Source organism: Melospiza melodia, chromosome 22 (assembly GCF_035770615.1).
Source record: "Melospiza melodia melodia isolate bMelMel2 chromosome 22, bMelMel2.pri, whole genome shotgun sequence".
Classification (NCBI taxonomy): Eukaryota; Metazoa; Chordata; class Aves; order Passeriformes; family Passerellidae; genus Melospiza; species Melospiza melodia.
Genome location: NC_086215.1, coordinates 11,565,202 through 11,592,281, shown reverse-complemented (window position 1 = coordinate 11,592,281; position 27,080 = coordinate 11,565,202). Strand labels below are relative to the sequence as shown.

Sequence of the window (27,080 nt, the reverse complement as noted above, 5' to 3'; positions counted from 1 at the left end):
TTACAAAGTGGCTTTTCCTCTCTGAGTAGGGAGGAAGTTGATTGTAATTTTGTTGAGAAGCCATTGTCTGTATCCTCCTGGCTCAGCCAAGTGGTGCAGCCAAGCTGGGGAGAGGCAGAGGATCTCACCCAGCAGCCAGGAAGAGGGACAGGGACAGAGATGCCAATGTTGGAACGTTCCTGCAAGGAGGAGCCCCAGCACTCTGAGCATTGTCACTATCCAGGCCTGTGCCAGTATCAGTGCCCTGGAGAACAGCTTCAAGGAACAGAATCTGCAACCACCCCCAGATAAAAGTGTCAATCACAAAAGTTTATTTTAGGGAAGTATCCAAAATAATTGTATTTTAAACCTCCGTGCATTTGGCAACAGATGAGACCTTGTAACAAGGTTTCTTTAAAGTGGAAACTGGCCACTAGCTGGACACTTAAATAGGAGGTTGGTTTGCATATGTTTAAATACACATTGAAGTTTTTTGTTTTTTTAAAAACAACTTATATATAAAAACCTGTTGTCAATTGCACAAAACCTTCACAGTACAGGCCTTGCAGCAGCTGCTTGTGAGTGGTAGCAAAGGCTTTTCAGACAAGGCTCACCCAGTGAGGTAGGAGAATTCTTCAGACATGGCACCTGAGGGCCCCTGTCCAAGCTGTGGATGTGCTTTGGGCTTTGCTTTTAGAGTGAAGCCACTTTTCAAGTAACCTTTGTACCTTAAACCGTTACAAAAGAACATTTTTGTACCAGGCTGGGGTGGAACCAGCTGTCCCCGAGATTCAGCCATGGGGCTGAACAGTAGAACCAGGAAAGTTCCTGAAAGACCAGGGATGGCAACAATTTATGCAGCAGTAACTCCGTGTCCCAGGAGAGCTCCCAGCAGCTCTCACCCAGACTCTTCTGCACAACACAAACCTAAAGCAGAACCGACAGCAGCCCCAGGAATGCTGCCACAGGAAGGGACAGTGTGGGCTGTGAAGCCACAGCTGCCCCACAGCCCCTCAGCCTTGCAGCCCTTGTGTCTCTGGCAGGTTGGAACCGGCCTGAAGCCACAGCTCACCTCTGGCCTTCACCGAGAGATCCCCTGGGAGCTGGAACGCAGCACCGGCGATCCCACCGCGCTTCCCGGGCTGCTGGGCACCTGTAAAAACAACCCCAAAGCACTGTGAGGAAAGCTCAGCCTTTGCAAAGGCATCAGCTACTGCCAGAGCAGGGGCAGGGTGAGATCAACACCTTCAGAGAGGCAGCCCGTGGCTGTTCCACCTCCCGGTGAGAGAAGAACCATTAAACCCCCCAGATGAGAATCCCATTACCTGAGCCTTTGTCACACTGTGGAGGGATCCCAGGCTGGGGCTGCTGGCCAGGAAGGAGGAGTCTGAGGCAGTGCTGCTGTTGACCAGCTCATCCAGCACCTGCAGCTGGCGCTGGAGGCTGTGCAGGCTCCCGGCCGTCTGCCGCTTCCCCTGCAGCAGCACCTCGGCCTGCTTGGCCATGCAGCGCCGCAGCTGCGCCTGCAACGCACGGCACGGTCACACGGGGGGGACACACAGGATGGGCACACGGGTCTGGGGACACCAGGGTGGGCACAAAACGCATTGGCATCACTGTGTAAAGCCAGCCCTAAAGGCTGGAAGGTGGAGTCTCACACCGCAGGCAGGGGGCAGTGGGTTTGGGAGTTATTTTATCCATTTTGATGGCTGTGTTCTAACTGAGCCTGGACCTTAAGGGTATCAGGGTGATGTTGAACTCCTCTGTCATGTTGCTCATATACCACAGGATGAAATAAATGAGAGAATCTTGTTGGGATACTCCAATATCCAATTAAGTGCCAATTAAAATTACTTATCTTGCTACAGCCAGGCTTTTACTGTTCCCACTCCAGGCTCCTCTCTCTGGTCATTACAGAGTGGATTTGCCTGAGCTGGAGGAGGATCCCCACTCCCCAAGGTTGTTCAGATCATGTTTTGAAGGGGCCCAAGGGAGGTGAGGGGCACAGAAGTGGTACCTTGAGCCTGTCCTCATGCTGCTGCAGCTTCTCCCGGCGTGCCTCTCCCCGCCACTGTTCATCCTTGGGGGAAAAAGCACAATCAGCCAGAGGGACCAACACAGCACCAGGAGCAGCCACTTGCCCAAAGCATTTTACCAGTAAGAAGAATCTGGAAATGTTGAACTTTTCTTCCAAGGAGAGGAGCTGTCTGTCAGCAGCAGGGAAGGGAGCAGTCTCTGAGTTATCACACTCACACTGCAGGCTCCTCTTTCCTTCAACTGATGATTCCAAATCTTCCGAGGGGTCTGGAGAAGATGAGCGTGAAGATTTAAACCCCGTCCTAATCTCATTCTCAACCTCCAGGTTAAGCAAGGTTGCTGCACTCTCCATTTCCCTTTGTCTCTCTTCCAGGTCTTGGGTTTTAACCTGCAGCACAAAACAGTTGGGTTACAAACACCAGTCCTTAACCTAAACCTGCCTCACACTCCAACCTTGCAGGGCCTTCCCAACTGCCAACAACATTCTTCTCTGTTTTTAAAGGGCTTCACAACAATTTAGAAAGGGTTTATTGAAGGACTAGAAGGAGTCAGACAAGGTGAATCACTTTTTAATCTAAAGTGAGTTTCTAAAGAAGAAAAAGCTGGCCCAAGCTGGCACTGGCAAGTTGTTAAATGCCTGCTGAGTAGCTCTGAACATTGCTACATTTAGTGATTTGCATAACTGACAACTCTGGGTGTATTTTCAATTGTGAATACAGGAGGAAGATTCAAAACCAACACAAAATGAGCTTGGCTCAAGCCATGAGCCCTCAGCCCCCCTGGCTGTGGCCCCCAGCTGTACCTGGCTCTGGGGTGGCTGCTGTCCCCCCTGACTGTGGGGGATGAGCTCAGACACGGCCCTGGCACTCTGCAGGCTGCCACCTCCCTGCTCCTGCTCCCAGGAAAGTGCAGGGAGATGCCTTTTACTGCAGCACCCACTGCAGAACATGAGCTCAGAGAACCCTGATTCCTGTGAGGCACAAACAGGAGTAACCTGGGTGTTGTGCAGCACTGGGAATGCCAGAGGGGGCTGCCACAAGTCTGCTCAGGAGGTTGTTGCATTACTTTGTCCCTCCAATGGCAAAAATGGGTGTTCCATCATTCTTCTGTTTAAAATAACCCAAACCCCCAAACTTTCCCCACTCAGCAAGGACTCACTTGCAGTTTGCTTTCAAGCTCCATCCTTTGCATTTTCTGTGTTTCTTTCAGATTCAAGATTTGTTTTTCTGCTTCTCTCCTCTCTGACACTATCTGACCTTGAAGTTGCTTTAGCTCAGACTTGGAGATCTCCAGTTCTTTCTGAAGACACTGTATTTCTCTGTCCTTTTGTTGCAACTGTAATTCTTTTTCCGAGAGCTGATGTTCTGTAAAGAACATAAAAAAAATCCTGATTAGCAAAACTTATCTTGGCCCACTTCATACACAGCAGATATTTTCCAACCACCAAGAACCCAAACAAGATGAACAAAAATATTTGTTGTGCCATTATCCTCAGCCCCCAGAGATGGTGGCAGTTCATTTGTGCAATGACTCTTACTGCTTTTTCTGATGGCTTCTTCAAGAGCTGCACACCGGGACTCCTCCTTTTCCAGCTTCCCAAGGTTCTCCTCTGCCAGCCTGACTTTGGCTTTTGCCTGCTCCAGTTTCTTGTGTTGATCTGTTAGCTCCTTTTCCAACAGGATTTTCTGATCCTTCACTTTAGCTGCACATTCTTCCAGTTTTTTCCCTTCACGCTCTGAGTTTTGCTTGAGGTGATGAAGAACCTGCCAGAAACCCCCACACTCTGAGCCTGAACCAGCACCAACTCAGGGAGAACAAAAACCATCACTAAGGGACATGAGAGAAGCAAAACCAGCAGAAATTGGAAAGAACTGCAGTCTAACAGTGCCTACTGACAAAAACTGTTTGTCAATTTTTCTTGCCTCCCTCATTTTCAGAACAGCTCCCTCAGTTTTTCTTTTGGGTCACACTTTGCTGAAACTCCTCACCCAACTCGAGCTAATTTGGCCAAACCAATCTGTGCTTTTGTGATTATTTGTAAACTCACTATTCAAACTTCTTGAATTATTTTTAAGGTCAGGAGGAAGTGAGGACACTCAGGGCTCTCATTACCGCTTCCTGTTGGGCGAGTTCTGTTTCCTTCTCCTCAATCTTTTTCTGGAGCTGCTGCAGTTGGCTCTGCCTCCTCCTGTGCCTCTCCTGGCATTCCTTACGTTTCCTTAAATACTCTCGGATCTCCTCCTTCAGGGCTGCTTGCTCCCTGAGCAGCTCCTCCTGCTGCCTGGAGCTCTTTTCCAAATCCTGCAAAGGAAAACAAAAGCACATGGCAGGAGGAACTGGGAATGGAAGCAGCCCCAAAGGTTTGGGTTTGAGAGATCAGAGCTGGCCACTGGCACGCTCAGGGCTCCTTCACTCAAACAGCCACAGGGTTAATCAGAAGGAGCCACCAGATAAAGAGCCAGGAGGTGCTGCTTGGTTGGTTGTTTTTAAATGATCTTCTCAATAAAGCCACTCCACACTCAGCAAGAATACAATAAAGCAATCCCTGCCCTCAGCTCTGCAGGGCTCTGGTGTTGAGCTGTGCCCTCATGAGCAGGTCAGGAGCAACATCAGACTCCCAGAGGGACCATAAGGATGGGTTTCACTAAAACCAACCTGTTCCACAAGGTGCAGCTGCTGCCTCGAGTCATTCAGTTCTGTTTTCAGTGTTTCCAGTTCCTCCTTTTTCCCTAGAAAAGCATTTGGTGACAAGAATTTTCCATCAGCAGTTTGAAATACCAATACACAGAGATTCTCTTTTTTCATGAGCAAAGAGTGAATAAGACAAACACAGTTTATGAAATGTTCATCTTTTCAACATGTTAAATTTTCTGCCTATGGACATGTGAGCATGCTGAATGTTTAATATCACACTGTTCAGCTAAAGTGTGTCTTTAAACAGAATTTCTCTTCAAGTGTATCACTGCTTAAACCCAAAAATTGATCTTTACCTTGAAGATCCTCCAGGACAGCAGCAATCTCTGCATTCAGTGATTTCTTCTGCTTGTTCAGTAGCTCCACCTCCTGCTGCAGGTTCTTAACATCCAATTCCACTTTTTCCATGTTGGACAGTGCAGTTCTGCTGCTGTCTTCAGCGGCAGTTAAGTCTCTGTAAAATGTGAATCACATCCTTGGTTAGTTGGAAATCCTTGGTGGGGACTTGAAAAATGTCAGTAAAACCCTCGAGCAGTCAGAGCAAGACAAATGTCCTGGTCCAAGATGCAACACTTTACTTTTTGTAACATTTCTCATGGCATTGCCAGGATATAAAAATGCTGCTGATTCATCAGCTCCATTGCTGAATATTTTTTAAATCTGCTGTAGAGAGGCTTAAAGCAAAAGCTCCACAGAACATAAGAAAATGCCTGCTCTGTATCACTGGGCACCTCAGAGTTAGAGCTATATTTTAAATTACAACACACTGACATTCACACACTTCCCCATCCCTTCTGATCTCTGCAGAAAAGAAAGAAATTCCCCCACCTTTTGGTTTGTGACAACCTCTTCTCCAAAGTCCTGGAGTCCTCCTCCAGCCTCTCCTTCTCCCTGCTCAGAGCCTCGACGCTGCTCTGCAGAGCTCTCAGGTGGGAGCCCAGCTGCTCCTTCTCCTCCCTGTCCCTCCTGAGGAGCTGCTCCTGCCAATCCACCTCCCCCTGCTGGCTCTGCAACAACCTCTGGGCATTCTCCAGCTTCAGCCTCTCCTGGGGAAACAGGCATGGTGAGCACCACAGTGCTGTGGTCCAGAACAGAACAAGTACTGACATCCTTGGCTGCAGCCAGAGTGGTTTGGGTGCATTCAGTGGAGGAAGGTGACAATAAAATGGTTCCAAGTCCTTGGGGATCTTTTTAGTGCCAGAGATCCCCAGCTGAGTTAAACTCCCTTCCACACTCATTGCTTGGAAGTGACAGGATCCAGATAAAAAGGATCCACCCATCATTCTACAGCCCCAGAAGAGCTTCAGTGCTCCTTCTCTCTCACATGCACCAAAAATCCCATTATTTTAAAGGGCCTAGGCAGATTTAAGACTTTTCTGTGATAAGCTGAAATCAGATTAGAAACTGATTGATTTAAAAGTATCAGGGCTCTGTTACCCAAGGCTTAGGAGAACCACAGATGTCCCAGTTCCTGCATCAGGCCCAGAAGCATTTCTTACCTCCAGAACAGCCACCTGGGTCCTTTCCAGCTCATTGACCTTCTGCTCATGTTGGAGTTTCAAACCCTCCAGTTCATTCTTCTCAAGCTCCAGCATTTCCAGCACATGTTTCAGTTCTAGGGAGGTGAAATAAAGAGCAGTTATTGGATTAGGATGAGCACTAAAGAGCTCTGTGTGTTCCTTCACACAAAACCCAGGAAATCCCAGGACATACCCATCTTGTGCTTGCTGATTTGCCCAAGTATTGCTTGAAGATTTTCCTCCTCCTTCCTAATATCCTTCTTTAGGACCAGAAGCTGTGCTCTTTTCTCATTCATCTGCACATCCAGTTCATTCTTCTCATCACTAAGCTCCCCCAGAAGTACTTTTATTTCCTGTGAGAATGTATCAATGTTACAAGGAATAGCATTCTTTGCAATTTAAAATTAATATTTCATTTAAACTGAAGTTCTAAATATTTATAAAATAATTTAACAGTCTGTCATCAATATTGTGGTTTAACAAACAAAAAATACAGAATATTTAAGTTAAGGTCTTGTTTGTTGATGATTTAGAGTAGTAATTCTGCAAAGATTTTGATCTCCAAATCTTACCACAACATTGTCATTCCAGTGAATAACGGACCTTAAAACAAAACCAGACAAGAAACCCTCACAAAGAAAATAAACCACAAAATCTAATTAACCCTGATACTTGGTTTTGATTTCAGCAGGGAAGTACAGAATCCTCTCTGTGCAAATGGGGATGGGCACAGACTGGGGCAGCTGTGTTGTGTTTTACACACACTGATCACACTGATTTCCCTCAGCAGCTGCTCCCCAGCAACAGGAAGTCATTCACAGACTCATATTTAATGTAACTTGGCTCTCAATTCTGTAAGAGTTACCAGAACTGGGGAGTTCTTCCTTGTGCATCTGGACCAAGCTTTTAGTCACACAAACCCATCAAATTCCATGTTCTATTTCTCAGTGGGTTTGGGGAGGGCACAAAAAGCAAAACTGATTTTGTGGAAACCTCCTGGAATGTTTGTAGTGCTTCAAGTCTTTTGCTACAATGGTTTGAAAACTCATTTGGGAAACTTGCCCTTATTTGGAGAAGCTTTTCATGTGCTTCAGTCTCTCCATCCCGAAGAGCTTCCTTGAGGTCACCTTTCCTTTGGGAAATGCAGTCCTGAAGGCCATGGAGCTCTTCTGTTCTTTCAGTCACCTGCTGCTCCAGGAACAGGAGCTCTTGCTTCTGAGCACAAATCTACAGTGGAGAAGTTTAACACAAGAATCAGTGCAAGCTATTGTTTTTGTAGCTAAACACGAAAAAAACCCACATGAAAAAGTGCAGAGAGCCTGGGATCGTAATTGAGACACAAAGGTTAATTCTAACAAAATGGACAGCCCAGGGTTAGTAGGCCAAGCCTCACCTGATCTTTCAGAGTTTCCAGTTCAGTTTTCTTGCCCTGAACAAGGTTTTCTGCTTCCCTGATGATCTGGAGATGCTGGCCCTCATTCCCTTCTGCAAGTCTGATGTCTCCTTGGAGCTTCTGAAGGCTGAGAGTGAGGATTAAAGCAGGAGTCAGCAGAAGTGAGAATGTCTTAGGCAGTGACTCACTGGAGGAGGACATGTTTAACTTCATACAGTCCATGGTAAATTGAAAGTCCTCACCTTTCAGTGAGCATTTCTATCTTCTGGTTCAATGACTGCAACTCAGAGTCTCTTGCAGCCACCATTTTGTTGATTTCCTTCAAAACACCTTCTTGTTCCCTCTTGAGCTGCTCCAAACCCCTCGTATCTGTCTGTAATAACCTAGAAGAGCATTTATTCCTTTTCATATTGACATTTTAACAGCTCTCCCTCTCCACAAGCAGTGTCCTGATACTGGAAAGATGCCAGTCCTTGTCCTCACCCCACAGGAGCCCCCAGGGTACCTGAGCTGCTGAGTTGCTTTCACAACTTTGGTGGCAGTTTCCTGAGCCCTCTGCTCCAGCTCCTCTGCCTCCATTTCAGTGCAGGACAAATGGTGTTTGGCACGGTTGTACTTCTGCAGAGTCTCTTTAGTCTAGAGCAAAAATTGGGTTTGAGACAATACATTTCACCTCATACTGCATTTGCTGTTTAAAGGGGAGCTCCTGGCTTGCATATTGCAGCTCAGCCTTCTCCCTCTTTCTACCGTGAACAACCTTTTCTCCTCTCTTGTCCAGAGCAGGAAACCTTCCTCCTCTCAACAAGGACTAAACCAAGTTCTTCTAGCACAGTTTATTTCCCAACTTACTTTCATATAGAAGCATTTTAAGAAGTTCCAGGTTGCCCATGTGAAAATAAACTGCCAGGCAAACAAAACAACACTCAAATCCTTCTGCCCTCAGGGCTTTGCCTTCCCTCACCTTGCCCCGGGTGCTCTCCAGCTCCACCTGAGCCTCTGTGAGGAGCCTGTTGGCCTCTCTGAGCTCAGCCCGGCGCTTCAGGAGAGTTTTCTCTGCACACTCAATCTCCTCTGCAACATCCTCCTGCTGCTGCAGGGACCTCTCCAGCTGCAGCTCTGCAAGGAGGCTGTCGGTGTAGCCATCGATAAAGCTCCTGAAAGGATGGAATTAAATACAACATGGAATTCAAATACAGAGCTGCCAAAGGTCTGGGAGCCTGTTGAAGTTCTACACTTGTGAATGAGTTTAAAAGCTGATTTTGCTGGGAAAAGGGTGAGGTATTTGCACAGGCTGCCTGTCAGTGCCTGTCCCCACCTGTGTGTGCTCTGGTTCTGAGCCGCCCGGCGCAGCTCTGCCACTTCCCCTTCCAGCTCTGCTCTCTCCTGCTCCAGAACTTCAACATTTCCATGCAACCTTTCCACCTCCTTTCTGTATTTATGCTCAGCTGCCTCTGAGCATTTATCTTTGTATTTCTGAGATTTTAAATAGCACACAGTGTCTTCCAGCCTTGAGACTTCACTCTCCTGCACACAGGGAACAGAACAACACAATCAGGATCCATTTTCCAGCTGAGGCCTCCTGACACCCAGGAGCAGCTCCAGCTGGCAAAGGCTGGAACCAGATCCAGACCCTTCCTAGCAGGGAGCTTTTCCTAGAATCCATCTGCCAGTCAGCTCCCAAGGGGCACAGCTGCAGCTCTGGTTCTTACCAGGTCCTGGTGTTCAGGCACGTTGCAGAGGAGCACTCCCAGGGGAATGAGGGGCACGGTGAAGTTTGGAGGCAGAGGGCCACAAATCACCTGGGATCCCAGAGGAGCCAGGCCATGGATGGTGGAGCCAGGAGCAGCTGGAGCTGCAGGAGGGGGGCCAGATACCCCCACACCCTGAGGTGCAGGGGCCCCATCTGGAAGGGCTGTGTAAATAACTGTGCCTGGGGCTGGGACAAAGGGAGAGCCTTCAGGGACAGGAGATCCTGCATTTCCTTCACCATCTTCTTTTGCTCTTATTTCTTTAAAAGAGACAAAACCAAACATGTTACTTTCCATAACTTTTTCAGTAGAGATAGTCTTCAAATGCACATTCTAAATTCTATGTAATTTACAAAAATGTTGCTTAAACAAAGTTATTCAACAGTAATAAACATTTATATTCACTCATGCCCATCAAAAAACCCCAACTCTCTATGAACTCTAAGCAAGCCCATCTTTAGTCTGTTCCTAAACATTCTGAGACTGACACTGACTCACCTTTGCCAGAATTTGCTTTGTACAGCCTATTTCTGACTGGTGAGTAAACCCAACATCCTTGGCTGGGCAAGTCCTCCCTCCCACAGGGGGGCTCCTGAGCATCCCCTCTCCTGGCTGGGGATGTGCCAGAGCACCCCAAACACACTCCAGAGTCTTTGGTGCTCTGGGAAGCAGGAGTTGAAGCCTAAAGAAAAAAACACAGCATGTGTTAATCATGAAATGGTAATCATGGCAAATAAAGGAACTGTTGTAAACATTCTAATGACTTTTCAGAACAGGCCACACATACCCTGCTGTCTCTCAGTTCTAAACATGATGCAGCTTTAAAAGCATTGAATATATTTTAACTTCAGACAAATATTTTTAAATTCAGACAAAATATTTAAATTCAGACAAATATTCTCTTAAAAGAAATGTTTGTCTGTAACATCTCCTTTTAGCCCTTACCTAAATGGATTTTCAGTAGTGCCCCCTGAACAGTTCTCTCCCCATGTGATGTACCTGGGCTCCCATCAGCACAGTAAAGGCCTTTACCAGGGAACATTTGTGTGTGATCTATTTCAATATTTCTCCTACATGCCAGCCAATGTGTATTGTTAAATTTCTCCCAAACCTACTAAATTTACAATGCACTTTCCCCCATCAAAGGGCTTTCCACAAGGAAAACAACCCACAGCAGGAGTTTTATTCCTGACCTGTGATGATGTCAGGTAGTACCAGCATCCCCCTCTTTTCAGGGGCTCTGCTGTACTGGGGCTGTGATCATTCTGCTGCAAGAGCACATTTCTGAGGGCTGCAATTTCATCCTGTAAGGTCCCAATTTCATCTTTGTTACCTGGAAATTAAGCACAGTTTTAGAGTCATCCAAGGCAAATAGTTTAATAGATACTGCATTCAACTTTTCCCTCAATGCTATCCAGTTCAACTGGAACTATATTTAAAAGAAATGATTGCTGAGGGAAACAAACTAAATGTGATCTATAATGACAGGCATACACAGGGGGTTTGGTGGTTTAAGATTGTGGAAATATAAGTTCAGATCCAGGGAAGTGCTGCTCATTTTCCTTACACAGAGCTCTGCCAATGTCCTGAGCAGTTTAAATGGAATGCTCACCACAATCAGTGTTTCCTAAAGAGCTGTGAAAAGTGCAAACTAATGAACATTGACACATATCCTGTATAAACCTGTACAGAAGGATATTCTCAACACTGTTCTCCAGGTTCAAACAGTGAGAAATGGGGAATAACAATCTTCTGTATCCCTGTCTGTCTGCAAGAAGGGGAGAGAAAAGAGAAATTACCTGTCCCAATATTATCCAACAGCCATTTCAAACGGTCAATCTCTGCTTTTTGCTGTTCCACAGCCTCACTTAATTTATTAATTTCAAACTTCTGAGTGTCTGATGCAATAGTTTTCTCACCAGCTTTCTCCATTTCCTGCAGAAGCTATTTGAAACAGAAGTTTAAATCACAAAAAGCTCCCACTCAATGGCACAAAGCTGTTCTTCCCATGCCCTCAAATGAGGGATGTTTGAGTGAACAGGTGATGGTTTTCCTTAAAACTCAGCTGCTCCAGGCAGTGAGGTCTTCAGTTTGTTCTAGGGCAAGTGCCAGGGGAGGAAAGAACACTGATTTGGGATAACCTGAGGGCAAAGGGGCAGGGCAAGAACCTCTAAACATGACATTTCCAGAAACTCACTGGGATTGTATCATATAACACAGAGCAAACAACCTACTTGCTCTTCCTTCTCCTTGAGGAGCTGTTGTAGCAATTCTCTTTCTGCTTCTGCTTTGGCAAGAGCCTGGGAAGCACGAGCTGCCTCAGCACAGAACTCCTGGGCTTCCTCAAGCTCCTGAAATGGAGATTTGCCTTTGAGCTGCAGTTTGCAGGAACGTTTCTCAGGCTTGAGATGTGCCATTGTGAAAAGTTAACCATTGATAACCTGACTGTTCTGAACTCCAGATACATGTAAAATACTGTTTCTCCTTTCACCTCACAGTATTGGTACAGAGATGTTATTATGTAGCCAAAAGTGCTTCCCAGTTTGAAAAGGAGTTTCCAGTCCTTTCTTTTGTTTTTCTGGCTTACAGAACAATGAATTATCGCTTGTTTGCCTTTCAGTCAATAAGATATTAATGATCTTCCCCCTCCCTTTCCCCCCCTCAGCAGGAACCTGTCCATACCCACATTTCCTCCCTCATCTCTGTACCTCAAACTCTGCCCAGAGCAAGGGCTCCTGTGCAGCTCAGAACACTTTAGAAGAAAGCTCTGAAGCTCATTTGAAGGACACCAGCCCTGCTCCCACTGCAATGCCATTAACAAGCAATTAATTAATTGCCCATGCTGCTTGACCTCAGCTCTCTCCTGGTGGATCCTGAGCACAGTTCCCTGCAGAGCCTTGAGCTGCTTTGCAGCAATGGAGAGCTCGGTGGCTGCCAGCCTGTCTGAGGTGATCACTGCTCTCTGCAGCTCCTTCAGCTCCTTGTCCAGACTCAGCACTTGCACCTGTGCCCTGGCATCTTCTCTTTTTTTCTGAAAGCAGGAAAATAGATTTTTACAATGTACTTTCATCCTCCCCTCTACCTCATTTCATATTACTTAGAAAAAAGTCTAAAGCGAGGACAAGCAGTAAAATTTAAGGAAAAGCAAGATGCTATATTTAATATCTGTGTTCCTGCATGTGTTGTTTTGGCTTATAAAGCAGAAATCCACAAGTTTTTTTTCTCAAATCAAGCAGTGCACAGACCTGCCCTCACCCATCCTCACCCTGTTCTCCAAATCCTCCAGCTGAGCAAGAATAGCCTCTTTTTCTTCATCTGCCTCCTGGAGCTGCTGATCAGTCAGGCCCTGGATCTCTTCCATGCTCTTAATTTTTTCATTTAAACATTGAATTTCATTTTCTAACTGATGCACCTTGTTCTTATTTTGCCTGTTTTCAGCTTTAACCTGTAAGTAAAATATGTTAGCATAAGTGGCCATACATTTTTTCCCAATCAGAAGCCACCCTGTTTTAATTATTTAATTAAATTTCTGGGAAATGCAGTTACCAGCATACTTTGCATCAAAACAAAAAGGAAAAGTAACTACTGTGCCACTGTAACTGTAATATTTTAAGAGTGCCTCAGTTATTTTATTAGAGATATGTAAAATGATCTTTCAAGAAGGTTCAGAGCTGTATTTTTCTAGTGGTCATTAAAGTCTTTGTTGCCTCTGAGACAGATCATTGACTAAATTCCAATTCACCAAACAATCAGGAAGACTATTAATGAAAAATCAAATCAGACTCCACTGTTACACAAAGGACAGAGCACAGCAAAGCTTCATCGAGTGAAACCTGATCCTTCAGCTGCAGGTTACATTTTTTAGACTAAGCTGAAATTGTCTCACTCCTGCTTTTGCTGTTTGATACATGCCTGTCTGTACTTCTCCAGCATTTCTTCCAGTTTCTCCTGCTGGGATACCAATTCTTCCTGCAACTGTCTCTGTCCAGCCCATGCTTTCTCTTTTTCCTTCTGTGCATCAGCAAGGATGTCATTGAATTCCTTCTGCAGACTTGCAAGGTTTTTCCCTAAAATATCAGCTGAATTTGGACACCTGGAAAGTTCCAAGACAGAAAACAGTGATTTTAAGTTGTGATCCCAGATACTGAAATCATGACTGACAAACAGTGCAAGTTTGAGAGATGCTCTGTAATTCATTCAGGTGAGGTTGGAAAAGTTCTCTGAGTTCATCAAATCCAACTCCTCCCCCAGGACTGCCAAGGCCAGCACTGACCCCTGTCCCCAAGGGCCACATCTAAATGCTTTTTAAATCCCTGCAGTGCTGGTGACTCCACCACTGCCCTGGGCAGCCTGTTTCAATACCTGGCAAGACTTGCAGTGAGGAAAACTTCCCAGATATTCAATTATTCAATCTGAACCTTCCCTGGCACAACCTGGGGCATTTCCTTTTGTCCTGCCCCTCCCACATGCTCAAATCTCACACTGCACTTTTATTTTACTCACTTCATCTCTCCTGCTCCTGTTTGTAGCCTTTTCCTGAGTTCATTTATACAAGCCATGACATCCTCAGGGTGAATTAAGTTACCAACTGCATGGTTTAGCTGATTCTGGAGATCTTTAAGCTGTTGTTTTAGGAAATTATTGTCTCCCTAAAAATAGACAAAAAAAAAAAAAAAAAACCCCACACAAATTAAGCAAACAAATCCACAAGAGATAAAAGCCAGGATTTTTAATACACCAAAAACTTCACCTGCAATTGCTTGAACTGTAAATGCAGCTTGTAATTTTGTTGTTCCTTTTCTTCTGCCAGTTGTGCTTTGGTCTGAGCATTCTCTAACAGCTGCCTTTCCTTTTCAAGTTCATCCTGCAGGGCTGACAGTTCCATCTACAAAACCACAAAACCTCCAGATTAATATCCCCACTCCCAACCCCAACCTGTCCCCCAAACACACAACAGATGTATTTCTTAAAACAGTAACAATATGACACCTAAAAAAGATCCAACAAAAAAAAACCCAAGCAAACCATCTGCACCTTGCTTCAAAGCAAAGTTCTAAATCCCAGCAAACTGCCTACACCAGCAGTTTGTGATTTGGCTTTGGAGATGAGGTGTGCTGGGGTAGCTAACACCTCTGGCAGCACTAAAGCTCTGCTCTTACCTGGCTAAGTTGTTTCAGTCTTTCAAGCTCTTCTTTTTGCTGCTTGGCTTCAGCATCTCTCTCTCTTAATTGAGCTTCCAGCTCGGCCTTGTGGGTGCTGACCTTCTCCTGAGCACCTTGCAGGGACTCATTTATCTCCCTCTGCTCCTGCAGTGAACTCTCCAGCATTGCAATCTCCTGGAATTTAACACCCATTTTAGAAGGATGCACATGGGAGAGCCAAAATTTAATAGTATTTCTCTCCCTTCCCTTTAACTCAGGAACTCCATTAAAACTGGAAGGGGGATGGCACTTCTATCTGCAAGGCCAGGCCAGTGGTGCCACTGACTGTCCAAAATCCACACCCAGGTTAGAAAAGGGGAGCTGGAAGTGAAACAGAGCTGTGCCAGGAGCTCAGGCTCACACAACACTCACCAGGATGCCAGACAGCTCTGGGTCATTGGCTGACAGGACAGACCCCAGCTGCTGACACACAGCCCTGGCCAGGGTCAGAGGGTTCACTGACATCCCCACAGTCACTGCAAATCCATTTGCAGTGATGTCTGCAAGGTGAAACCTGCACTTTGAGCCATGTCTCACAAAGCACAGCTTTACTGCATGTCTCTTACCACTGGTTTTAAAGGCCAGATTCTATTCTTGAGGTGTGTGGGCACCTCATCATGTTACCAAATCAGAAATTATTTTGTCCAAGGAATTGTGCTTCCCTAGTCCTAATCTGATCACCAGATTATTTTTTCAAGTTTATTCTTAGATATCTAAACTTGGGAAAAGAGGTATTAAGCCTTACTTTTCTCATATTTTCTGCATCCATGGCAACCACTTCCAGGTTGTTTTTATCCTCCTCCAGACCTGCCAATCTTCCCAGCAAAGATTCTTTTTCCTTCTGCAACTTCTTACACTCCTCATTGGCCTGTTTTGCCTGCTGCTTCACACTCTGCAGGTATTCCTGTAGGCCAGTGATAATACTTTCCAAATCCCTTTTCAGTGCTTCATTTGTTGCTATCTGACCTGCAGGAATGCAAAATGAGTTGGAGGTAGTTAAAAAGCCACATTTATTTACCAAGCAAACCAAACTGCCTTCACTTCAAATGTTTGCCATTGGAGTAAGTAAAAACAAGTAACCTAGAACTCAAGGAGAAAATATTGGTTTTAAGGTTAGGACTCCCAACATGACTGTGTTAACCTGATCACTGGAAGAGTTAAAAGAAATTGCAGCTCTTTGTGAATTTCTGCCCCTTTTCCCAAGCAGGCAGAAGTGAGGTGAGCACACACAGTTTCTCTCACATCATTTAAGAATAGTTTTTTAGCACTTTCGTACCTATTCTGTATTTCATTTGAGCAAAGATAAACAAACCAATCCTCAATTCAATTTTCATGTTGCCCTAAGTACAAGAAATACCTTGAGACAAAAATTAAAGTTTACCATCAGTGAGCTGCTGCTCCAAATCCTTGATTTCCTCAGTTTCCTTGGCAATCCTGGAGAGCATCTCATCCAGGCGAGTCTCCAGCTGCTGGCAGTGTTTGTTCATTATATCCAGGTGCTGCTCTTTACTGGCTTTTTGAGCTTTCATGTGAGCCTGTCAAGTAACAGAAAGGTAAAGCAGGGCATCAACACAGATTTAAAACACCAAATTGGGATTTTGTCTCAGTTCTGCAGTGTCCCACTATCAGCAAGAAAAGCCACGAGCTCAGCACACACCGTGGTGCTTTGGGGTTTGTTACTTGTTGGAATTTTCCCTCAGCCCTGCCCCACAAAGGACCCCAGATAAGCAGCAATCTGTGACTACCAGCATTGTCTGCCCAGGCTGAATAAAGCCTGCATTTATAAATTAGTACTCATGGCTACTATCTTTCTTCCTGCCTTTACGTTTTGTTCTACCACTTCCTCTCTCTCAGTCAAGAACAAACATGATTCCTCCCAGAACCTTTAATCCTGTCATCCTGCATTGCCCTCACAGCAGATGATGCATTAGAACATGTCAGGTCAACACTTGAATGAAAATACTCTGAATAAACAGCAAGTCGGGTCAACTTTACAGTTACTAAGTAAATATTCCTAAGTAAATCTTATTTTATTAAAATATTTCTGAGCAATACATCACACAGCTCACACAGACTCTGGCAAGGACTTCATGCATTTACATGAATTAACTGATTGTTTCAGCTGTTTACAAAAACTTGGTTATCAACAGAATAAAGTGTTATTTCTTACCAGTGTGCAATTGCTCAGAAACAACTCAAATGCCAGAAACTTGGGAAAATACAGAATTATACTGTCATGATTAACTGCATGTTTTTCTTACTACTCAAAAAAATAAATCAAGCTAACAGTAGAAAATTTAAATATGAGTTCTCAGAAGAAAGAACACTTACAAAGTTGCTTCCATAACAAAAGTAAATGGGCAAAACCAAAGCTTTTTGTATTTTAAATGGATTAAACCGGAAGTTAAACATCCATATCAGCACAGTTCAACTTGTCACCTTGCCAAACACAAACTGCCCTGCAGCTCTCAAAACCGAAATTTCACCAAGTAAAACTCGAGCCGCTGCCACTCAGCCATCTTGCTGCAGCTGCCGAACGGCACCAAAAATGCAGTTTTAAAAAGAAACAAAAAGCCACAGGTCCCCGAGCACTTACAGCTTTGCCTTTGTCTTTTCTTCCTGAGACAGCACTTGCAGAACGCCCCACCCCTGAGCGGCAATTCATTTGAATAAAGCACCGGGAGCTCCGGCACGGCCGGAACGGAGCGGAGACTCCGCGGGGCCGGGGCGGGAGCCGGAGCCGCCGCCCGGGCTCCGCTCCTGTTCCCGGTCCCAGCTCCGCTCCCGTTCCCGGTCCCAGCCCCGCTCCCGTTCCCGGTCCCAGCCCCGCTCCCGTTCCCGGCCGTTGGCTCGCACGGCGTTTCCTGTGTTGTGATTCGAAGCAAGGGGCGGCCGCGGGAAGGGCCGGGCCCGCTCCTGCCCTCGGGCCCCGCTCCTGCCCCCGGGCCCCGCTCCTGCCCCCGGGCCCCGCTCCTGCCCCCGGGCCCGGCCATTCCCCCGGGCCCGGCCATTCCCCCGGGAGCCTTCCCGGTCTGCCACCCAAGAGCCGAAGAAATTAAGTTTAAAATACAAAAGGAGCATTTTAAACAGGTGTTTGCGCGCCTCTGCTGAAAACGAAGCCAAGAATAAAAATACTTTCGTTTCTCACTTAAATGCACACAGCTGGCTTGAAAAACTTTCGTTTAGAGATATAAGCTTTTAAAAAGCACTATTAAAGATAATTCTGTTTCATTTTAGTTTCATTTCTGTGTTTGCTGTACCTGAACACAGGTGTAGCTCAGAAAAAGTCCTGCATCCCTGATGATGACTATCATAAAGTTGGGTGGAAGCTCGGGCTGCCCTTGGCACCCCAGCCCCAGGAGCTGTGACCTCTGGGCCTTGCTGATTCCCCAGGACTGGAGGTGACAGCAGAGAAAGGCCACCAGTCCCCACCTAACAGGCTGGATAAGCACTGCCACACACAGATCTTTAAAAACCTTTAAGGCCAGATCCACAAAGAGATGCAGGAAGGATTTCTTACACAGAAATTGTCTGCAAGGCTCTGCCCAGTGAGTTTGTGCAAAGCATGAACATTTAGTTCTGAATGTGCTCTACAGCACCTGCTGGGAATATGAGTTGTACAAGTGTTTTACCAAAGCTGGTTGGTTTGGTGGGATTATTTAACTGTAAAGATTTTTTAACTTTCAAATCATAAGTTAATGACTCTGATACAAACTGCAGAAGAACACAACTCATTAAATAAGCACAAGTGGATGAGCACCTGCTAAAGCTGCCTTAATCCATTGCACAGTATATAACAACTTCAGATTCTGGTTTTACTTACATGCCTTGGATCCTCAGGATTTACAGAACCAAGTGAAATCTGTAAATCTTCAAGCTCTTTTTGATTTTTCCCTGTTTCCCTTTTCTGTTTCTCTATTTGTTTTTCCAGTTCTAAGGCTTCCTTGCGTAGCGCCTGCAGGATTTGTAACTTTTCACTCAATTTCTGTTCAATTGCTTCCTTGTTGGCCTTGGAGAGCTGGAGACAGCATTAGGTTGAGTGGTTGGAAACAGACAGATGATCAAGAATATATTTAACATTTAAATAAAGACAATCCTGGTCACTGATTTTCAGGCAAGTTTAAAAATTAAAAATTGATGACAGTTGAAGTGGAAGATACTGTTTGAGTTTAATGGTGATAAATTAATTCTTGCTGCCAATTCTGTAGCCACATTGCTTTTCAGCTGCACAACACAACCTACACAGCAGGTTCTTCCAAAGGGTTTGGGGAAGTCAGCAATAAATCAGCAGCAACATGGAACAGATGCCATTAACTGCATACAGCTCTAACAGCTGATTTATGAACAAGCTCTCTAAAACTTGGAAGATTTTTCTGATGCTTGACACATGGATTTATGTCTGTACAGTGGCCTCTTTATAAGAATGGGGAGAAAAAGTTGTATTTTCTTACATCAACACCACTTCAAACACCTTCCCTTTCTCCTTGTGGAAAAACTTACTTTTTTCTGAGCCAGAGCATCCTCCAGTTGTTGCAGTTCCTCTGTTACTTTCAGCACTTGTTGTTCTGCATCTCCAATTTCACTTTGCAGTTCTTCTAATCTTCTTTGTGCTGCAGACAAAAGAAACCCAACATAAAATCCACAAAATACATTGTAATATTGTGTATAACACTGACACACAGCTGTCTATGAACACATTAATCAGCACAGCATTAACACCTTGATAATCACAGCTAATACATTCTGCTTTCTCAGAAAAGAAGTCCAAAGTTTGTTTAACAAGTACAACACAATTAAATTCACACATCAAATATGAAACCTCCCTAGAACTGTGTTTTCAGTAACATGTAATGCTCTCATCCTGAGTTATTTTAAAATAACAGCAGAAAGAAACTGTAGTACCAAAACTGCATCAAGTCCAGTGTTTAACAACCACAGCACTTCCAGCCTTTGACACACTGCTTCTGTTCTGATGTCTAGCATGTAACCACTGGAATAAACCACACTGATATACATGTTTTCATCTTCATTTAATAAAAAACAAGGTTTTACCTGAATTAATCTTTTCTTCCTTATCCTGCAGTATTTTATCTAAACTTTGGAGATGTGATTCCAGCTGGGGTTTCCTGCAGGAGTCATCTTCCTCCTGTTGCATTTTCCCAAGCTGGAGCTGCTGAGCTGGGTCAGAGATGTACCCTTCCCTTATGACCAGGTTCCTTTTGTACCTGGCCTTGCCAATGTAGGGGCTTTCACCAGGTACATTATCAAGTTCAACCTCCTGAAATGTAAGAAGCAGAGTCTTTATCTCAGAACTATGGCTGCAGCCAACTTCTAGCATACATTTATTCCCTTATCAAGCAAAAAAAGGAAAACCAATTTGAAATTAGAAGAATAAGAAGAAAAGAGATTATACCTAACATTTTTGGCCTTGAACATTGTTGTTTTAGAATGTAATTAAAACCAAACAAACCTAACTGAGGTGTGCCCAGTTTGTTGCAGATGTCTGGAGGAACTTTTCCTTAGTATATTAAATTTACTTAGATTATATTTAGTCCATTACATTGTTGCACTTAAATTTACTCAGACATAACTTAATTGTAGTCAACAACTACTGATCTTACTTTTCTCATGGATTTCATTCTGGCATTTTTGTTTGCAGGTATGACAGAGGTTGGGCCTTTAATAAAGCAGTATCTATTTGATTATAAGAAAACTAATAAGGATTTTATTTTTCAAGCTGAAGAATCAAGGGAAACAGCAATAAAAAGATACATGATTTTAAAATTATTACCTCTGGGGGCAAATAATTCAAGGGCTCAAATTTGACATCAATCTTGTAAAAGGCCAGCTCCTGCTCCAGCTCATACTGCTTCTGGCAAGCCCGGGTCAGCTCCACTGTCTTCTGCTTCAGCTAAAGAAGCACAAAGCCAGTGAGATCATTCCCTGGAATTCACTCAGCACTGGCACACACACTGCAGCTCCACAGAGAGCAGGGCACAGCCCCTAACGTGGGAACAAAGCTCACAGCACAGCTCAGGATCAAGGATATCACAAAGGGTAATTTTACAATGGTGACTAAGAGGAGACAAAAGCTCCACAATTAATAGAATACAAATGATCACATGAAAGGCCTTTGAAATTTATGTACATCAAAATGACAAGTTTATTTTTAAACCTAATTTAGGATAAAACAATAATTTGGGTATGATCCTTCAGCAAAATCTGAAGGATCTGCTACTAGTGACCATGAGGGCTATTAACACCAACGATCTGTTAAAAAACCAAAATATCTCAATTGTCAGAGTACAAAGTCTATGTATTTTATTTTAGCTTAACTATGGGCTAAATTGGTTTTGAGGTTATTTTTAAGTAAAGATCCATCATGTGATTTCTTTTTAAATCAACTTTTCACACTGAATACCTGAAGGAGAACATGCAGCACAATTCCAATAGAGAGTGGAAAGCAGAACTAATGGAGGAAAAGAAATAGAACAGGAAAGGCTTAAAGAAAGATTTCAAAACTTGATAAATGTCATGCAAAAAATTAACTCTGTTTCAGAGAAAAGGGAGAAAAATAGCAAGAAAATTGTATTCCAAACCATAGTGAATATAAAATCTCACTGGGACACTTCATAATAATGTTGCTACTTCAGGGAACGTGCAAATACATCCTAGAAATAAAACCAACCATGCAACCCAGGGGCACAGTGGGGCTACCTTGAGTGAGGAACAAAGGCTCTGCAGGAAGGGGACTGTGACAAACCCAGACACCAGCTAAAGGGAGACACAAGTGAGCCAAGTTTGTCATCCAAAGGAGAAGAGTGGGTTCAAGCTGCAAAGTATTTGCTGCTAAACCTCCTTATACTGCAAACTTCATTTAAAAGCAGGCTGCTGGTTAGTGTGTGTGTGTTCAGCTGCAGAAGTACCAGGTATGAGAGTCTGAAGGATAAAATTTTAGAGGACAATTCTAACAGGATAAAATCCAAATATTAAGTTCCCATCAGGTCATTCACAACCCAGCACTCTCAGATGCAGGACTTTGCCTGCATTTTATGGCTACCAATGGAAGAGACTCCAGCATAAGACTTTAGGATGATGTGAATAAAATACAATTAAACTGGTGAGCATTACCCAAAATAACACTCAAGGGCTATTACTGACATACAATTTGCGTGCACATCTTGTTTGTGTAAAAGGAGCAATTTTCTTCCTTATTGCAGCAGCACCTCAGAGTCTGAGCAGTGCAGGATATTCAGAACATCAGCAATTCAGCAGCTTAACCTTTCATCAACAGACAAAATTTTAAACAGATATACATAAATAATTACTAGAAACAAAGAAGTTACTACAAATCACAGGAGTGATACTGAGTGCTGCTTCCATATACTTAAAAAAACACAGAAAGAATATTGAAGGTCAATAATCACTCTCTAATGAGTTGGAAGTCTCTCAATTTTAAAATTAAATTTTCAGTCACTTGAACTCTCACATTGACAGTCTGAAGACTTCCTTAGTGCCAGGGATTATCTTACCAGCTCATTTTTGGTGCCCAGGTCCCTCTGCAGCTCATCAAAGCTCTGTCTCTGCTGCACAGCCTTTTCCTTTAGTGACTTGTTGAGCTCATCTTGATGCTGAAGTTGCTCAAGCACTTTGGTCTGGTTAAGTTTCACACTCTCCATCTCCTTTTTTGTGTTTTCCAACTCTTTTTCTAATTTTTCTATCTCTTCTGAAAAACAAAACCAGAGAAACATTCCAATAGAAAAATCTTTTCCTTCTCAACTTAAATTTTGTCTCATTCACTTTAGATTTTACATATTATTACCCAAATTAAACCTCTCCAGAGCTTCCTGCCTGTCATGGTTTGTCACTGGCTGTCCATCCAGGTTTTCCAGTGCCCTCAGGTGGAATATGGTGTACAAGCAGTAGTGAGGCAGACTTGCAACCGGGTTTCCAGCAAGGAACAGAGAGGTCAGGTCTTGCAGAGGCTTTAGCTTAGCTATATCATGGAGCTACAAAGAGAAACAAAACAATGATTAGACATCCTTCTGAGAAGAATTAAACCCCCAGGAGTAAATTTCTGGTTATGCAGAATGGTCTGTATAAAAATATTTATTTTAACCTTTATGCTAAAGAATAATCTCTAGAAACCTAACAAAACACACAGTATTATGACTAAAGTAATTTCTTAAAATCAAATTATTTCCTCTACAAAAAATGCCACTGCAAAGAGTGTAAATGCAATCGAGCTTTATCTTGGAAATGTCAAGGTACCAAGGCCTGTGGATGTACAATCCCCCAAAAGGCTATGCTTTCCCAAACAACATAATATAGGTTTGTATCCTCACCACCTGCAGGACAGGAGTTTCTCTGATAAATAACTTTATTAGGCTCCCAACTGCTGTATTTCCCAGCAGACTGTGTGGAAAGACACCCAGCAATTACCCAGGGTAAGTCAATCAGTGTAAATGCCCAGCTCAGACTGAACAGTGCCTGTTTCTGACCAGAATCACTCACTGAGGACACTTGGTTCTGTTTCAGATTCAGGCAGCGCAGGGATCTCAGCTTCCTCCCTACCCACACAGGAATGTGCTCAATCTCATTCCCTGCCAGGTTCAGCCTCTGCAGGTTCTGCAAATGTTCTATGCCTTCAATTTTGCTGAAAACGAGAAGAAAAATGGAATTTGTCATGAATCACAGCAAATCTGAAGTGAAACTGAGGCATTATGGATAAACAAAACAAAATCTGTCACAATTAATTAACCAAGAGATCAGCAAAACCATTACTTAGAGCCATGGACAATTGAAATAAAATGACACCTGCTTACTTACAAGTACTAAATTAAGACCAAAAATCACAGCACATGATTTTGCATAGACATACTTTTGCATGTCTTCATTTCGATATTGACCCTGTTTTAATGTGTGCTAAATCCATTTTAATAGGCAAAATTTGCTCTTTCTCTCCCAGAACATAATGGGACAAAGATGAATCAAAATAAAGTTGTATTGTGGGAGTTTTTTTCCCCCCATAAAAAGGAAGGATGAGCTGGAAACTGACAGCATGCTACATTTTTAGTTTTTTCATTAAAACTATTGAGGAAACCATGCCAGGTTGTTTATTGAGCATTTTTTATGAGTACGTGTGAACATGAAGTAAACCATGAGTATTATAACAAAGCACAGCAGGATGTGCTCCTGTGACTGTGCTGGTTTTTGTGTATGTATGAGCTGTAAATAACCCAAGTGTGAAAACAGAGCAGGAGCTACTTGGCCCTTTTCAATTCCTGTTGAGAAAGGAAGTTGTGTGAATGCAATGTGTAGAAATGAACTCTGGGGTTTTACTCACTTCCCATTGCAAATGTCTCTGCTGAAATGCAGCCTCTCTGCTGCAAAGGCAGTTTCATAATAGTAAAGATCATAATTTATTGATAGAAAAACTAAAAGTGATTAAGAGTTCTGCTACTGCATGAACCATTACCCTTCAATGCTTTAAACAAGACACCAGGCTCTCAAAAGAGTTCAAAAGCAATTTAGGGAATTTATGGCCTGCCTGATCAAGCCCATTCAGCTTCCTCTCCTAAAAGAAAAACTTATTATATTACGTGTAATAATAAACACTAAAAGTTTAATTAATTTTTAATGCACTTAATTGGGTTATTGCTCTTCATACCCCTGTCTGTTGTGGTATCTGGAAACTTGCACTTCTGGCTTGGTTTCCAAGAAAAACAAATTAAACCCCAGCCATGTACACTGACAGCACTTCCTAGAACTATTTATGCTTCCAGTACCTCAGAGCTTGGGCTCTTTACAAACACCTCAAAGCCTCTTAGTCTTGAAATACAGCTGGGAACTCACCTCAAGTGCTCACTCCTGTGAGAGAACTCACTTTAGCAGGAAAGGAAAATCAGCTTTACAGACCCTGGGCTCCCCAAAGCCTGGGGTGTCTCCTCTCACCTGATTCTGTTGTTGGACAAGTTGAGCTCACGCAGCTTCAGCAGTTTGTCCAGCTTCTCAATCTTCTCTATTTGGTTGTTACTAAGGTTTAGCACTTCTAGTTTGTAGCACTTTTCCAAATTTTCTATGTACTAAAGAACAGAAAATCCCTTAGCATAGGGTTTGGGTTTTTCAAAAGAGAAAAGCAGTTTTCTATTAATTAAAAATACCAAATACTCTAATATTTTATTAATCACAGTTCATTGTGGTGTTCTATAACCCCACTTTAGGTACAGTCTTCTACAGTTTTGAAAAGCTGGATTTTAAATTTACAGTGGGCTAGTCTTCATCTACATCAAAAGCAACATGTCATTTAAAAAAAAAAACAAAAAACAAAGAAATTCCAAACTTCCAAACACTTACCTTAAATTTCTTGTTCCCATCCTTTGGGCAAGAAAGATTCAGTGAGCTTATACAAGCCAGATTTTGCTGTTTTGACAGACTCTTTATAAGGGGCTCAGTTATGTACCTAACCCCTGGGCTAACACCACGTTCATCTGAAATTAAACAGAAAGGATTGATGATTTTTATATTTGCTGTTTTCTTTACACTGAATACTGCAAAAACATTGAAAATTATACCCCCAGAAACATTTACAGGAAGGACTAAAAGTCTCATTATTCTCCCCAGCTTTCATTACTCCCACTTCCACATTTGTGTAAAAAAAAAAAAAAAAAAAAAAGATAAATCAGAATTTTCAGGCTTCTTTCCAACAGATCATACATCTTTAATCACACTGGCTTTTAATGCTTGTGGTATGTGCTTGGATAGCAGTATTATTGACTATACAATACCTTTCTGAAATTTAAAAGCAGCTCCAACATTTTCTGCTGGAATTTCCCACTGCTGGGGTCTCTGCTCCATGTTTTTGGCAGCAGCTGGAGGGGTCTGTTGGCCAGAACGTGGACGTGTGACACCAGAAGTGACAGGTGACATTGGCTGAGGTATCAGGGATCCTGGTGCCTGTGGTTTTCTACCTGGAACTTTCCTTACAGAGCCTTTCTTCATTGCCAGAAATGCTGGGTATCACATGGCAATACCTGGAAGAACTGAAACAACTATCAGTCTGTGTAGAAAGCTAAATCTCAAATGTTTGCATGACAACAAAGGTGCTACAGAAGCTGCCAAAAACCACAACTCCTATGGGTGCCAGCACCCAGTTTTCCTGGCCTGGGGAAGAATTTTACCTTTATATTCCCACCCTTCTACAGCACAGCCCCAGGGACTGATGGAGCAGTTCCCAAAGCTTGAAATCACCCATTTTACAGTAAGAACAAATGCAGGCAGAAAAACGCAACCGAGAAAAAAAAATTAGGATCAGTCTAGCACTGAGATTCCCAGAGTTTTCCTTTCTGCAAACAAATTATCCTGTGACTGTCTGGGAAATTCCAGAGAATGTTAACAGAAACCTCCCTCAGGGATGAACATATTTATTTCTCCAGAGATAAGGGCAGGAAAAGTCCTGTACTCTGTGTGACAGAGCCCTTGCGGCAACCATCTCCAAGGGACAGAGCTTTACCAACACCTCCACCCACTGAACAAGGAGCACATTTTAAGACATTCTTTAAGATAGAAAAGTCTTCTGTGAAGGGAACTTTGAGCTTTGTGAATGATGACACTGTCCCTTAAGAATATGTTCTTCATTGTGATGGATTTTTTCCCTCCGAAACTGGAAAGGAAATAAGGACAAGGGAAGGTGGGGCAAGAAAAAGCGCCACTGTTTTCTATCCATGATTTAGAAACACAATTCATAGAGGATCAGGACAGTGAGACTGGAAGGCGCAGGAGAGGGAGGAAGATGCTGGCGCGCTACCGCAAAGCCACATTGGGGCGTTCCTCATGTTCCAAGGAGCGCAGTTCGTGGTTTTACCGCTGCTTCCTGAGGACAGGCTGCGCTTTCGCAGTGCCAGCCCCGGGGATCGGGGCCCCGCGTTCTCCCGGCCCCCATCCCTTCCCGGTCAGCGGGCCGCCCCCTCAGGCCTCCGCTGTGATTACCTGCGTTGACATGGTAACGCCGGCTCACCGCTCGCCGCCGCGGCACCGCCGGGCAGGGCGGCCTCGCAGCGCTCCCGAAGGATGGCACCGGCTCTCCAGGCAGCTCTCCGCCGCCTCCTTCCCCTCGGCGAGCGATCGCCGCCCGCACCGCCGAGCCCCCGGTGCTGCGGCTCCTTTAAGGCCGCTCCCTGAGGGGCCGCCCCGCCGCCATTTTGTCCGGCCGGCGATCGCGGCGGGTGCGGCTGAGGGGCGGAGCCTCGCTCAAGCCCCGCCCATTCGCCCCTTCCCGCCGCCGAGGCCCCGCCCCCGCCTCGCCATTTCCCGCCGCGTCCCCTCAGGGAGAGCCCTCAGGGGTTTGTGGTAAATAAAGCGCGAATCACTGTATAATGTATAAACAATAAACACAGATCGCTGTATAAACAACACAACCTTGAGGGGTTTTGGTTTATTTCAAACCCGAGCCGCTGTATAAACAATAAAACCTGCTCTGCTGATAGGTGTTTTATCCTTATCTTTATGC

At 44.1% G+C, this 27,080-nt stretch overlaps 1 protein-coding gene across 6 annotated transcripts; it reads right to left on the bottom strand.

Annotated features, from left to right (window-relative positions):
* Positions 1-288: 288 nt before the first annotated feature.
* Positions 289-26,689, bottom strand: CNTRL (centriolin). Of its 6 annotated transcripts, XM_063174326.1 has the most exons (44): positions 26,561-26,689; positions 25,360-25,614; positions 24,929-25,062; positions 24,527-24,657; positions 23,087-23,228; positions 22,395-22,581; positions 22,105-22,298; positions 20,994-21,041; positions 20,364-20,483; positions 19,625-19,850; positions 19,073-19,182; positions 18,396-18,590; positions 15,954-16,107; positions 15,318-15,538; positions 14,531-14,707; positions 14,122-14,256; positions 13,875-14,020; positions 13,284-13,464; positions 12,637-12,816; positions 12,223-12,402; positions 11,606-11,722; positions 11,171-11,315; positions 10,565-10,704; positions 9,870-10,053; positions 9,333-9,631; positions 8,939-9,147; positions 8,585-8,777; positions 8,129-8,259; positions 7,866-8,006; positions 7,624-7,750; positions 7,293-7,457; positions 6,424-6,583; positions 6,210-6,325; positions 5,539-5,756; positions 5,007-5,164; positions 4,672-4,745; positions 4,129-4,317; positions 3,554-3,779; positions 3,175-3,380; positions 2,135-2,404; positions 1,997-2,059; positions 1,305-1,502; positions 1,052-1,132; positions 289-906 (listed from the first exon to the last, which is right to left on the bottom strand). In XM_063174326.1, the coding sequence occupies exons 2-43, from the start codon at positions 25,571-25,573 to the stop codon at positions 1,061-1,063; spliced, it is 6,876 nt and encodes a 2,291-aa protein (XP_063030396.1). In that variant the 5' UTR covers positions 25,574-25,614; positions 26,561-26,689; the 3' UTR covers positions 289-906; positions 1,052-1,060. The 6 variants fall into 6 exon arrangements, with proteins under 6 accessions (XP_063030396.1, XP_063030393.1, XP_063030394.1 ...); XM_063174323.1 differs by having other exon boundaries at positions 289-1,132; XM_063174324.1 differs by having other exon boundaries at positions 289-1,132; positions 25,360-25,605.
* Positions 26,690-27,080: the final 391 nt, after the last annotated feature.

Bases quoted from the DNA above. Each gene is read 5' to 3' on its own strand.
- CNTRL (XM_063174323.1), bottom strand. From the start codon at position 25,573: ATGAAGAAAGGCTCTGTAAGGAAAGTTCCAGGTAGAAAACCACAGGCA. The intron at 6,326-6,423 runs GTATGTCCTGGG...TCACCTCCCTAG, and splicing joins AATCAGCAAGCACAAGATGG to AACTGAAACATGTGCTGGAA. The intron at 4,318-4,671 runs GTTGGTTTTAGT...TTTCCTTTGCAG, and splicing joins AGCTGCACCTTGTGGAACAG to GATTTGGAAAAGAGCTCCAG.